Below are 12,834 nucleotides of genomic sequence, written 5' to 3'. Positions count from 1 at the left end.
CGTTGCTGATGCGACCCAATGGTTCCGTGATCGTTGAGGGTTCCGTATATTCTTCACCTCGCTACGGAGATTGTTTAACTCATTGTCTTTATCAGTCAGCTCGCTTTTCAACATGGACACCGATTTTCTTAATTTGCTTACTGCTTTAACAATATCTTGCTTCAAGTCTTGGCGTAAATTTTTACTGACCTCCGTCACGTTTATCAGCATCTCGAAGGCCTTTTGGATGGACTGTTCGACATCCTCTGCCATTTTCGTTCCTTCCTAATTCTACTCTCTCCGTAACGTCGGGAGCTTCCAGCTGGTTAAGATACTCTGTGTGTTAGCCGCGCTCTGTTAGTTGTCCACTTCAAACATAAACTCCTTCTACTATATTTCTAGATGGTCTCTCAAAACATGTAACAGTACTTGAATTTGAAATAAGCGTTTCCACGATCACAAAAAAATTGTACATAACCAATACAGCACAAGTTCGATTAAGCACTGATCTAGTGCAGAACACTGTAAAATAACTGTTTTACGCTAATCTCGTAAGAGAAAAGACGCATGCAGCAAGGTATTTCGCCGCCATCCATTGTGTCTGTGTAACATATATTAGTAAGTTCATGCACTTCTGTTATCCCCCATTGCATCAACAGTCGCAAGTTTTTAGTTTTTTCCGCAAGTTGCACAACACAAGAGATGCTTTTTTCCAGTAGATTGAAGCCACCTAAATGTGATTTTTCACTGAAAATCACTGCACACTAGATACCGAGAACATGACCCACTTCCCGCGCTATCGTTGTCACTTGGAAGTTGTATGTCCTGCATTGCACAATTCAAATTTTACTGCCAAGAACGTTACAGAAAATGTTACTAACTCTCACACGTCTGTATTAGCACCGATAGAGGATCTCAACAATACATTACACAATGATATCTCCACACAAACCACAATTTCGTTACCTGAACCGAGAACCCACCTTGCTCACGTCTAGCAGAAATCACTGCTTACCCGATGTATGTATGTATGTATGTATGTATGTATGTATGTATGTATGTATGTATGTATGTATGTATGTATGTATGTATGTATGTATGTATGTATGTATGTATGTATGTATGTATGTATGTATGTATGTATGTATGTATGTATGTATGTATGTATGTATGTATGTATGTATGTGTGTATGTATGTATGTGTGCGTGTGTGTATATTGGATACCGACAAAACCTCATTCTGACCCGCTCGTGGGCTTTACGTACGCGTACGGTATCGTTCGCCTGCACTCAACCTTCCTTCACAACCAGGCAGGCAGTCTCGTTTCCACGTTACTCCAAACAGTTTTGGTAGTGACCCGAAAGAACTGTTTTGGTACGCCGAACTGCGCCAGACTTTGCTTTCGGATGCTTGATAAATATCAACCAAGTCTCATCCAAACCTAATAGGAAGCATACAGATGTAGACAAACTACTGCAAACTTAATTTGTCGTCTTCTGAAACATACCAGTAATAATTATAGAGAACACTATTTCTCGTCAGCATAATATCAATTAAATGACAGCAGTTATTATAAATTACTTGCATTTTCCTTGTCATCATAGTAATATACTAAATATAACGCAAACCTTTCAAACTTTAAGCTTAATAATTAAAAACTAATCCGTCCCTCAGAAGTTGAATACCAAATCAATATTCTGAAGAACGAAAAACTTTTGTACAGTTTACACGTCTTCATGAGGCTTTTAATTGTTCATAAGGAAAAAGGTAAAATTGATATTTTCTATAGTATTTGTAGATATTCATAATAATTGTTAACAATGTATTTCCAACATATTTCCTCTCCTCTCCTCTCCTCTCCTCTCCTCTCCTCTCCTCTCCTCTCCTCTCCTCTCCTCTCCTCTCCTCTCCTCTCCTCTCCTCTCCTCTCCTCTCCTCTCCTCTCCTCTCCTCTCCTCTCCTCTCCTCTCCTCTCCTCTCCTCTCCTCTCCTCAAATTAAGAAAATATGTTACTGTTTTGTTAAGTCAGATATATTATGTAGGAAAATGAAATGTATAATATTAATTATCTTATTATTTTATGAAATTCTGTAGAGCAATAAATCTTAAAACCATCTTTCTTTAATCGAGAATTTTCTGCCATGTTTTTGTAGAAAATACAGATTTTTTTAAGTGACTAAGTAGCCAAGATACTTCGCTTTCAAACTAGTACTGATTCATCAAAACCAATATAGACCTGTTTCCATGAATGCAAGTCACTCTATAATACGAGCACACAGGCAGGTCTTTCTAGGGTCCCACTTGGACTGTGCTTATAAAACTTAGGCTGAATGGGCCTGTCCTAACTTTTAACTTTCTTTGTAGCTGCATCGGAACCCAGACCTGACGGCAGGCAGTTACGGGCGTGAGTCAAGTCTGCTTTGCCAGTCTCTAGTATGTATGGGTTCGAGATTGAAGACCGAGAATTTTAAATTTCTTCATTATTTTTAATTGTACCAATTTAGGCTTTCTGGCAGGAAATAAAATTAATGCCTATTAAAATGCGACTCGAAAGAAGTCCATTTTGTCACAGATGCAAGTTCGTAAGTCCAACTATTGAGCATATTTCCAAATGCCATTATACAGGCTTATTTGAAGGATTCGTAACAAGCTGTTTTTTACGGTGATGGGTTGTCAAAAAATCTGAAAGTTAGAATTTATAAAACAGTTATATTACCGGTTGTTCTGTATGGTTGTGAAACTTGGACTCTCACTTTGAGAGAGGAACAGAGATTAAGGGTGTTTGAGAATAAGGTTCTTAGGAAAATATTTGGGGCTAAGAGGGATGAAGTTACAGGAGAATGGAGAAAGTTACACAACGTAGAGCTGCACGCATTGTATTCTTCACCTGACATAATTAGGAACATTAAATCCAGACGTTTGAGATGGGCAGGGCATGTAGCACGTATGGGCGAATCCAGAAATGCATATAGAGTGTTAGTTGAAGAGGCAGGAGGGAAAAAGACCTTTGAGGAGGCCGAGACGTAGATGGGAAGATAATATTAAAATGGATTTGAGGGAGGTGGGATATGATGATAGAGACTGGATTAATCTTGCTCGGGATAGGGATCAATGGCGGGCCTATGTGAGGGCGGCAATGAACCTCCGGGTTCCTTAAAAGCCAATAAGTAAGTAAGTAAGTAAGTAAGTAAGTAAGTATTATACAGGACGTCCCACTCGCTACCGAATGTTTAGTAAGAAGCGTGCTAAGAGTGGTAACTATTAGGTACTTCACGTTTCCATAACGCCGAGGTGGAAAAAGCACGGAAAAACGATCTTTCTAATTCTTGTCGTTGTTGATATCGTGTTCACGAGTATTTTTACAATATACGTACATATGTTCATGTTCGAGTTATAATTCAATGCTTAGTTCGTTGGCGACATCATTATTTTTAATTTTTGGCATTTGGGTAGTCATAACTTGGTTTGTATAAAACTATTGGAATTACGGTATCAGAGAAGAATTTTAGTTTTACATGTAAAAAATATCTCTAAATAGGCCTATCAGTATTGATTGACTTACCATTCAATCTTCATCTGCACGTCTCCTAATACGGAATAAAGAAACAGGATTAAACTCAAGTATAATACAATTTTAACAAATTAAAACACATATACAGTCAGTTTATATCATTCATGGCCATCACTGAAATTTTTAAATAACGCAAAGAAAAAATGGTAAAATAAAATGTCTTGTATGTGAAATAAAAATGGGTATCTATGTATTACGTCTAAAGTAATCCATAAAAGGTGATATTTTGATTCTTAACCATCAACTGGTATTGCTTTTCAAATGTACATTACGATATCTATCCATTTGGGCCTATATTGACCCGTAGATACCAGTTGAGGGTTAAGTGCCCAAAATTGGAAACTGTGTCATCAACCAAACTTCCATGAGCGCTTTTTTTTTCCATTTACGTTCAAATTGTATATATAATTTCGTACGTTTTTTTTTTTTTTTTTTTTATTTATCGTAACGAAAGTTACTCCGTATAGGCTAATACGTGATTTACGAAGTATTATCAAAATCGTCGGAAAAAACATATCTCCTCGCAATCGAAACTGAACAATTATTCATGTATGAAATGAGTCCACAGCCCTTTCACGAGGCCTGAGTCGTTATTCCCTACAGCGTGTGCTAAGAACGGGGAAATAAGAGAAAGTACGCGAAAAAAATATTATTCAATTTTATTTTGAGGGTCTCACATGTTTACATTTGCGTTAATATGGAGAGAAGTCTACTTCCATAAACTGAAGTCACTGCCAATATGTATGAAAGATGCTTTAGTTCTGCAAGCTCGGCCCTGGCACAGTTCTGCGAATCTTCCTTATATATTTCAAGGATGTTTTCTTCTCTCTTCCAAATTTCTAATATACGGATGTCAGACTCAGAATAGCGCCAGGCATTCCAAGAAAGGATGTCTGCAGTGCAACGTTATTCACTCCGCACAGACAGTTACGAAACGCAACATGCAATTATACATGTTAATATATTTACATCAACTACTTCTCCGAAACTTCAGATTCATGGAACGCCTATTGCACAGCAACGTAGGAGCATGCACTAATACAGGTGCAACACCAAGGGACTTCGTATCCTTTATAGATTTCTCAGTAAATAAATTACAACTGACAAGCTTGAATCCAAAACGTACAAAATGATGAATACGTTTCTACCTTAGTTCGTCGTTGTCATCATCATCATCATCATCATCATCATCATCATCATCATCATCATCATCATCATCATCATCATCATCATCATCACAGATCAGACTTCAAGTCTGTTCTCATTGCTTTGGCTCATCCAATTTTTATCTGCAAGTCATGTTAAACTTATTCCTCTTTTTCTTCGTCTTCTCAAATTCTGTTGTTCGTTGTGTTTATAGAAATGAATGTTACCGGATAAGTAAATTGTAATTATAAGCTTAATTAATTAAATAATTAAATAATTAATTAATTAATTAATTAATTTCTGTAATTTTTTGCTTCGTTTTCTGTATCATATTCTTATGTCTCGTGCTCAAAGTCTTATAAATCTCATTTCTCCAATTCCTATTCTATTTTTTCACCTCTTTATTACTACTCAGCACTCTTTCATGAAGTAGATAGATAGATAAAGGATTTATTGAGTAATATTATTCATACAGCTTTTATATTATCATAATTTTCTCTAAAATCCAAAACATGACTAGTTTTCTATTATTATTGTTTCTTAAACATATTCCTTCAGCTTCATAGTTGGTTATTTAACGACGCTGTATCAACTACTAGGTTATTTAGCGTCCATGGAATTGGTGATAGCGAGATGATATTCGGTGAGATGAAGCTGAGGATTCGCCATAAATTACTTGACATTCGCCTTACTGTTGGAGAAAAACTCGGAAGAAACCTAACCAGGTAATGAGCCAAAGCGAACCAATGCCCGAGCGCAACTCCCGATCAGCATACAAGCGCCTCAGCCGACTTAGTGTTAGCTATTCCTTCAACTACTCGTCTAAGTAGCTATATGCGTTCCATTCGTGAAAGAATAATTGCTATTTCTGTCGTCGATCATCAGACACGAGGGTATTGGTCATCTACTTATTTCGTGGACGACACCGAATTGTAGAGAAATGGTAGGGCGACAGAAATACTCCGAGAAAAGATAGTGCGCAAATACTACTTTGATTTACTGTAATTTGAACTTGGATATCTTAAGTAGAAACAATGATCTAGACTCAAGATTAACATTGAATCTACAATTACATAAAATTAAGTGTTTAAACACATCTATTTTTATCAACAGAAATGAGGTATGCACTGCAAAATGAGAGTGTAAAATAACAGCATTGTAAAGACAGTATTTCGAATATTTACATTCGAATCACAGAAGGTGCAAAATGTTATCGAACAGACTTTAAATAAAAATCATATGTGCGTTTTCTTTCAAATGTTATATATTATATAATTTTTTATTTTGTAATCATTATAATTTTTATTCGCCGTCGGTGCGTAGAGGTTATGAAAGAATGGAGATAAATATACGAGGGAGAGTCAAAAAGTAAACTTAATAATTGTTTTATTAATTGAATATGTGCAATAAGACAACAAATACTTCATCACTTTTCAATATAGTACCCAGTACGTTCAATGCAAGTGTTCCTGTTATACTATGTTAAAAATCATGAAGTATTTGTATTTTTATTGTACATATCCAATTAATAAAACAATTATTAAGTTTACTTTTTGACTCTCCCTCGTATATAAGTCCCCAAGCGCCTCCATGGCGTGTAATGGGGATAATTTTACCTCTGTATTTCTAATTTTGCGCACCTGTGTGACAAAAGTAAAAGGTTGATAGATTTTTACACGCTGAAATTATTTTTGTGTAAACCCAAATATATTTATAATGCGTTACATTATATTATTTTGTTCATTACAGGTTCTACCAGAAGTTTAGTTACACCTCTTCGAAAGAGATGATGCACTCCTGTCATACTTATGCGAAATCTCCTGATTTTCATAAAGGGACCAAATGCCTGTGAAAAATGAGGTTGTTAACTGAAAAATCCAATCTCTATCTTTCAAACTGTGGATTATATAACAATTTTTCTATTATGAAAACTTACTGAAAAATTACATTTTTTGTAGGAAGAAAATAATTGCTGCAGAATTGATGTATTTAGGCAAATGAATTTAATTAAAATCATACATACAGTATTTTGTTGAAGTTTGGTGTAAATACTGACGCATTTATTATTAACGCATCTGAAAGTGATTAGCGACTTTCTGTTGTATTGACCTGTAGTGAATCTTATAAGCGACACTGTATAATTTACTTGAAATTCTTCTTACAATGCTTATTTATTTTTTGAACCTCACCATCAACAGAAGCAAGCTTCCAATTATAGGTGGCTTACATTGATACAATGTATACTAGGGTCTGTTGGACAGTCGGGCATGTTGGACACTCCGTACTTTAACGTGTTACCACGCCACTTGTGGGCACCACATTCAGCTAGAAGTCAATGACGGAAGTAGCCACGAGTGGGGCTACTTCCGTCATTGACTTCTAGCTGAATGTGGTGCCCACAAGTGGCGTGGTAACACGTTAAAGTACGGAGTGTCCAACATGCCCGACTGTCCAACAGACCCTAGTTTACCCTATACAAAATACATAATAATGAAAAATAAAACAAGACAAATGAAACAAAGTAGGATAGATAATAGATACTGAAATATAATATTGCAATTAATATTAGTATAAAATGTCAATACAATAATGCAAATTATTTCTAAATTACAAGGAAAACATTATAACAGACCTACACTTATTCGTGATTTAAATAGCTTAGGAATATAGTTCTTTTTAAAGTTGTATGAATTTTTTAAATTCATAAACTGAAATCTAATTGAGAATCACAGTTTAAAGATAAAGAGTTGTAAGTATTGCACATAACAAAGAATGGAGAATTCTTGAAGAAAACAATTCTAGGAATTGGAATAAAAAAGGTTGCCTGTGACCTAATTCTGTTCTTTTTTACACTGAACTGAAAGAATTTAAGAGAGATGTGTAATTCTTATTGGACTGGAAGTGAGAAAAAAAATCAAACTGTTCAAAGGAAGTCCACTTTATGGTCATGTTGTTCATTGTAAGTCTAACAAACTGAGCGGAAAATTGATTGTGAACTCTTTGTTATACTCTCATTAAATTACAGCTCAATCTAACTTCAGACAGTGCCGACGTAACTTCGGAGCCGAAATATGAAAGGCGATGATGGAAGAGCTAGATGCAGTGAAATTAAGAATCTTACTTACTTACTTACTTACAAATGGCTTTTAAGGAACCCGAAGATTCATTGCCGCCCTCACATAAGCCCGCCATCGGTCCCTATCCTGTGCAAGATTAATCCAGTCTCTATCATCATATCCCACCTCCCTCAAATCCATTTTAATATTATCCTCTCATCTACGTCTCGGCCTCCCTAAAGGTCTTTTTCCCTCCGGTCTCCCAACTAACACGCTATATGCATTTCTGGATTCGCCCATACGTGCTACATGCCCTGCCCTTCTCAAACGTCTGGATTTAATGTTCCTAATTATGTCAGGTGAAGAATACAATGCGTGCAGTTCTGCGTTGTGTAACTTTCTCCATTCTCCTGTAACTTCATCCCTCTTAGCCCCAAATATTTTCCTAAGTACCTTATTCTCAAACACCCTTAACCTATGTTCCTCTCTCAGAGTGAGAGTCCAAGTTTCACAACCATACAGAAGAACCGGTATTATAACTGTTTTATAAATTCTAACTTTCAGATTTTTGGACAGCAGACTGGATGATAAGAGCTTCTCAACCGAATAATAACAGGCATTTCCCATATTTATTCTGCGTTTAATTTCCTCCCGAGTGTCATTTATATTTGTTACTGTTGCTCCAAGATATTTGAATTTTTCCACCTCTTCGAAGGATAAATCTCCAATTTTTATACTTCCATTTCGTACAATATTCTGGTCACGAGACATAATCATATACTTTGTCTTTTCGGGATTTACTTCCAAACCGATCGCTTTACTTGCTTCAAGTAAAGAATCTTAGAAGAAAAATATAAGTAAACTGGTTTTTCTTAAATATTAGGCAAGTAGTGTTTATAATTGTAACTAATACTACGTGCAGACCTAAAACTTTGTACTACATTAATTTAATACTGGTCCAACAAAAATAACATTGGGTGTTGTGACTAAAATAATTTTATTAACATTAGATTTTAATGCATAATTTTATATTAGAGCAATTTGGTATTAGAATATTAGTAATCAGCTTTAAAATGATGTTATGACTTCTGAAGTTTAAAACAGAACTACCAAACAACTTTGATTCCAAGTAGAACACTTCAGTTTATAAAAAAATAAATAACGAAAAACGAACACAATCTTCCTGTAGTGTTCTCGCTTTAGTCCAATTTCACCACATAATTTTGTACGTGCATTGTTTGCTCTTCAACTGTCTGCAATGTAGTTCGTAAGACTCCCGCTCGCGGATCTGTGTCGCTGTCCATGCGTCGCGGTTCCCGTAAGGAAGGGCGGAAGAGTGTCTGGACAGTAACTGTCAACAGGATGACTGGAGAGGAAGCAGACTTGCAGCTCTCCCGACACCCGCAGGTAGGCGCTCCGCTCGGTGAAATGCCGGGGAGGCTCAACAACAGTAATTGCACGGTATTAAAATCTGCATAACGTTTTACACAGCGTCGCTAATTAAAGAAGGAACTTGGCAAGTCTTTCAATTATTCTCACTTAAAATATATACTGTGTTGTTGCTGTGTTTTGAAATCTGCCTAATTTGTATTAGTTTATTATCAATTAATTTAAACATACTGTGTATTAATTCAGATTTTACAGAATGAAAATAGTGTAGCGAAATATGAAATTGTGTTTCGGAGTTCCTAAATGCGCGTTAATAACTGCGAAATAGGAAACGTTGAGATATTGTAATTTAGACTGGCCTTGAAGAATAGACAATTTTTAATTAATATTTTAATACATACTTAATTTTCGATTTCTTCCAGTTTCTATTACGAAATTAGTTTTAAGCGTAATTATTTGTGTAAACTTGACTTTTAATTCATTACACAGAATGATCTTAAACCAATTTCAGTTAAAATCCTTGTCGCCTTTATTATATTAAATCTATCATGAAAATGACACAACTCCACATCCAATAAATTTTTGTACATTTATTGCAACTCTTTCATAGGATGTTAATAATAATAATAATAATAATAATAATAATAATAATAATAATAATAATAATAATAATAACAACAAAAATTATAATAACTATCACCTCTTTAGGCCTGTATAAATCTAATTTGAAAATCACACATCTCCACACCCAATATGTTTTGTATATTTATTGCAAATTTTTCATAGGATGTTAATATTAATAATAATTAAAATGTTGATATTAATAGTAATAATAATAATAATAATAATAATAATAATAATAATAATAATAATAATAAAAATAATAGTAATTTTAATCTCTCTAATATGAAAATCACACATCTACATATCCAATAAATTTATGTAGGTTACATTGCAGTGGAACTCATTCACAAGATGTTAACAATATTTATTATACCAAAAATTAATAATAATAATAATAATAATAATAATAATAATAATAATAATATGCACTACTTAGGCTTGTTGAGCAGTTTCATCTTTCTAAATTTAGGTTAGTGTGAAACTGTGTACAATCTGGAATATTTCCTATATGGTTGAAGGTATAATTAAATAATCCTTAAAATACTAATTAAACACACAGGCAATTGGAATTTACATATATTGAAATGGGAAAAAAACTAGAAATGAATTTGGCAGCCAAAAAGAATGTCTCTAAAAATGTTTTTGAGTAAAATTGAAACAAATATTCTGAGGTTTAATATTTTGGATTATGATAGCAACTATTCTAATTATGGTGATAATTATTATTATGAGTTTTACTACTACTACTACTACTACTACTACTACTACTACTACTACTACTACTACTACTACTACTACTACTATTGCTGCTATTTCTTACCATAATTAATTGATCGTCAGGAATTTCAATTACATGTTAACATATTTTTACTTCATTTTTATTCTAGGATATTCACAGTTGATACAGCATCATTGAATGTGTCCTAAACAATGATATAATATTTGAATTGGACTATGAGTGATAATATCGGTAGCTACTGATGTATTGCAAACATTAATTTAGACCTACTTCTTTTACTAGAAGTACCGCGCCATAGCGTCGTGATTTAAGGCATCGTGCCAGAACTCGTGTTAACGGAATGTGCACTGGGTCGGGTCTTAATGAGGGAAGACATTTTCTCTCATAGTGCAGAGACCGGTGCCCAACCAGCAGCGCGATGCATTTGGAGAGCTAGTATGGTAGGCCGGTTCTGTAAGCCAGTTATAACGGCTGAGGGGATCATCGTACTAACCACACGATACCTCCGTAGAATTTGGATGTTCGTCCACCTGTACTGAGGCATGTGCACGCGAGGCCAGCAGTTGCCTGGACGGCCTTGGTCATCTATGGGATGTCGCGTCCAAGAGTTTTCTTCTCATACTGTACTGAAGAATTTCTGCGCCTGGCATGTAGACAAACAGAGTAGAACTTCAAAGCGATCGCAAATCATAATTATTATTTTGTTAAGGACTTTGTAGTGATTGTATTAAAGAGTGACAGTAAATGAGCTTTACAACAATTCTTTCCATTTTGCTTGTCTATATTTCTCTTATGTTCTTCGAAATAAATTACTAAGGATTACACCTGTCCACCGCTGTGGAATAACGGTTAGTGCGCCTGACCTTTAAAAGAGCGAGCCTGGATTCAAATCCTGGTTGGGACAAGTTACCAGGTTGGAGTATTTGCGGGGTTTTCCCTCAACTAATTGAAGCAGAATTGCTGGGTAACTTTTCGCTTGGGACCTCGGACTCATTTCGCCATCATTAATTCACATATCATCATCATCATCATCATCATCATCATTATCATCATCATCCATACCATATCCCGGTTTAAATTCACGGTGCGGAGTGCTGTACTTGTATAAGAGCGGGGTGTTCGGCTACCCAATCAGTCACAGAATAGGAATGGTAAGCACAATAAGCCTCAGGCTACAGTGCAAGTCTCGGGTTCCTCTTCTGTACAAGAGAGAGAGAGAGAGAGAGAGAGAGAGACAGACAGACAGACAGAAAAGGATTCCTTCTCAGCTCTGACATTATTTTGTAAATATTGAAAAAAATTCAGTTTCATACAGCTGGAATTACAAATTGGATACATTCTAGTATCTACACATTCGTGCAAGTTTTGTTTCATAAAGAAATCGATTCATTTGTATGTATGTATGTATGTATGTATGTATGTATGTATGTATGTATGTATGTATGTATGTATGTATGTATGTATGTATGTATGTATGTATGTATGTATGTATGTATGTGTGTGTATGTGTGTATGTATGTGCGTATGTATGTATTTACGTATGTATGTACGTATGTATGTATGTACGTATGTATGTACTATGCATGTATGTATGTATGTGTGTATGTATGTATGTATGTATGTATGTAAGTGTGTGTATGTGTGAAATTGCATAATTTCGTAAAATATTCATAAAACTTACAGACTTTTACCACAAGTGAAAAGTGCGAGTATTTCCATAACTTAGGCCTACTGCAAAACACTAACTCCTTTTCTTTACACAGTAAAGTGCGTCTCAAAATGATCAAATTCTTCTAAAAACTCTATTAATAGTGGTGAAAACCTACATCTTCTTGAATTTTGTCCATAATATTTTTATAAATAGATATGGTTTTGTAACAGGTATATCATTGATTAAAAAGTTACAGCGTCGCTTTCTCACGTCAGTGAACAATTCATGTGGTACTTTTGGTGAGAAAAATTATGTCTGAGGAAAATTTCCGCGAATTAGGCTACTATTGTTTCGCCTATAAGCATTCTACTATTTTGTAAACAATAAAATTACCGCCGCCATTTCCATGGGAAGCTTCTTAAGACTGTAGTATAGTCTAGAGTATCAACGAGATACTCAGGGCACGCTTGAAGTCAAAGAGACAAGGTTAGTAATTCTCTTTTTTTTTTTTGCTTTAAATATAATCAGTGAAAACAATTTATGTTGTTCAAATCAATTGTCATGAAGTGGTAAACATATAATTTCAAGCAAGAATACTTTATTGGAGCCTTCAGTTATCAGTATAACTATTCAATAACCACGTATTAAGTTTTACTTATTACATTATTCCATTAATAA

The 12,834-nt window shown here is 34.9% G+C and overlaps 1 protein-coding gene across 2 annotated transcripts in view; it reads left to right on the top strand.

Annotated features, from left to right (window-relative positions):
- The first annotated feature begins 9,101 nt into the window (after positions 1-9,101).
- Positions 9,102-12,834, top strand: part of LOC138703300 (uncharacterized) — a 122,782-nt gene continuing 119,049 nt past the window's right edge. Inside the window, exon 1 of one of the 2 annotated variants that reach the window (XM_069831076.1) lies at positions 9,102-9,160. In XM_069831076.1, coding sequence (XP_069687177.1) covers positions 9,116-9,160 — 45 coding nt within the window. In that variant the 5' untranslated portion in view covers positions 9,102-9,115. Of the gene's footprint in view, positions 9,161-10,898; positions 11,129-12,834 lie in introns of those variants that run through there. The other variant, XM_069831075.1, reaches the window with a different exon arrangement.

This window comes from Periplaneta americana, chromosome 7, assembly GCF_040183065.1.
Source record: "Periplaneta americana isolate PAMFEO1 chromosome 7, P.americana_PAMFEO1_priV1, whole genome shotgun sequence".
Lineage (NCBI taxonomy): Eukaryota > Metazoa > Arthropoda > Insecta > Blattodea > Blattidae > Periplaneta > Periplaneta americana.
Note: the sequence above shows the minus strand (reverse complement) of the source record. Positions and strands in the feature narration are given on the sequence as shown.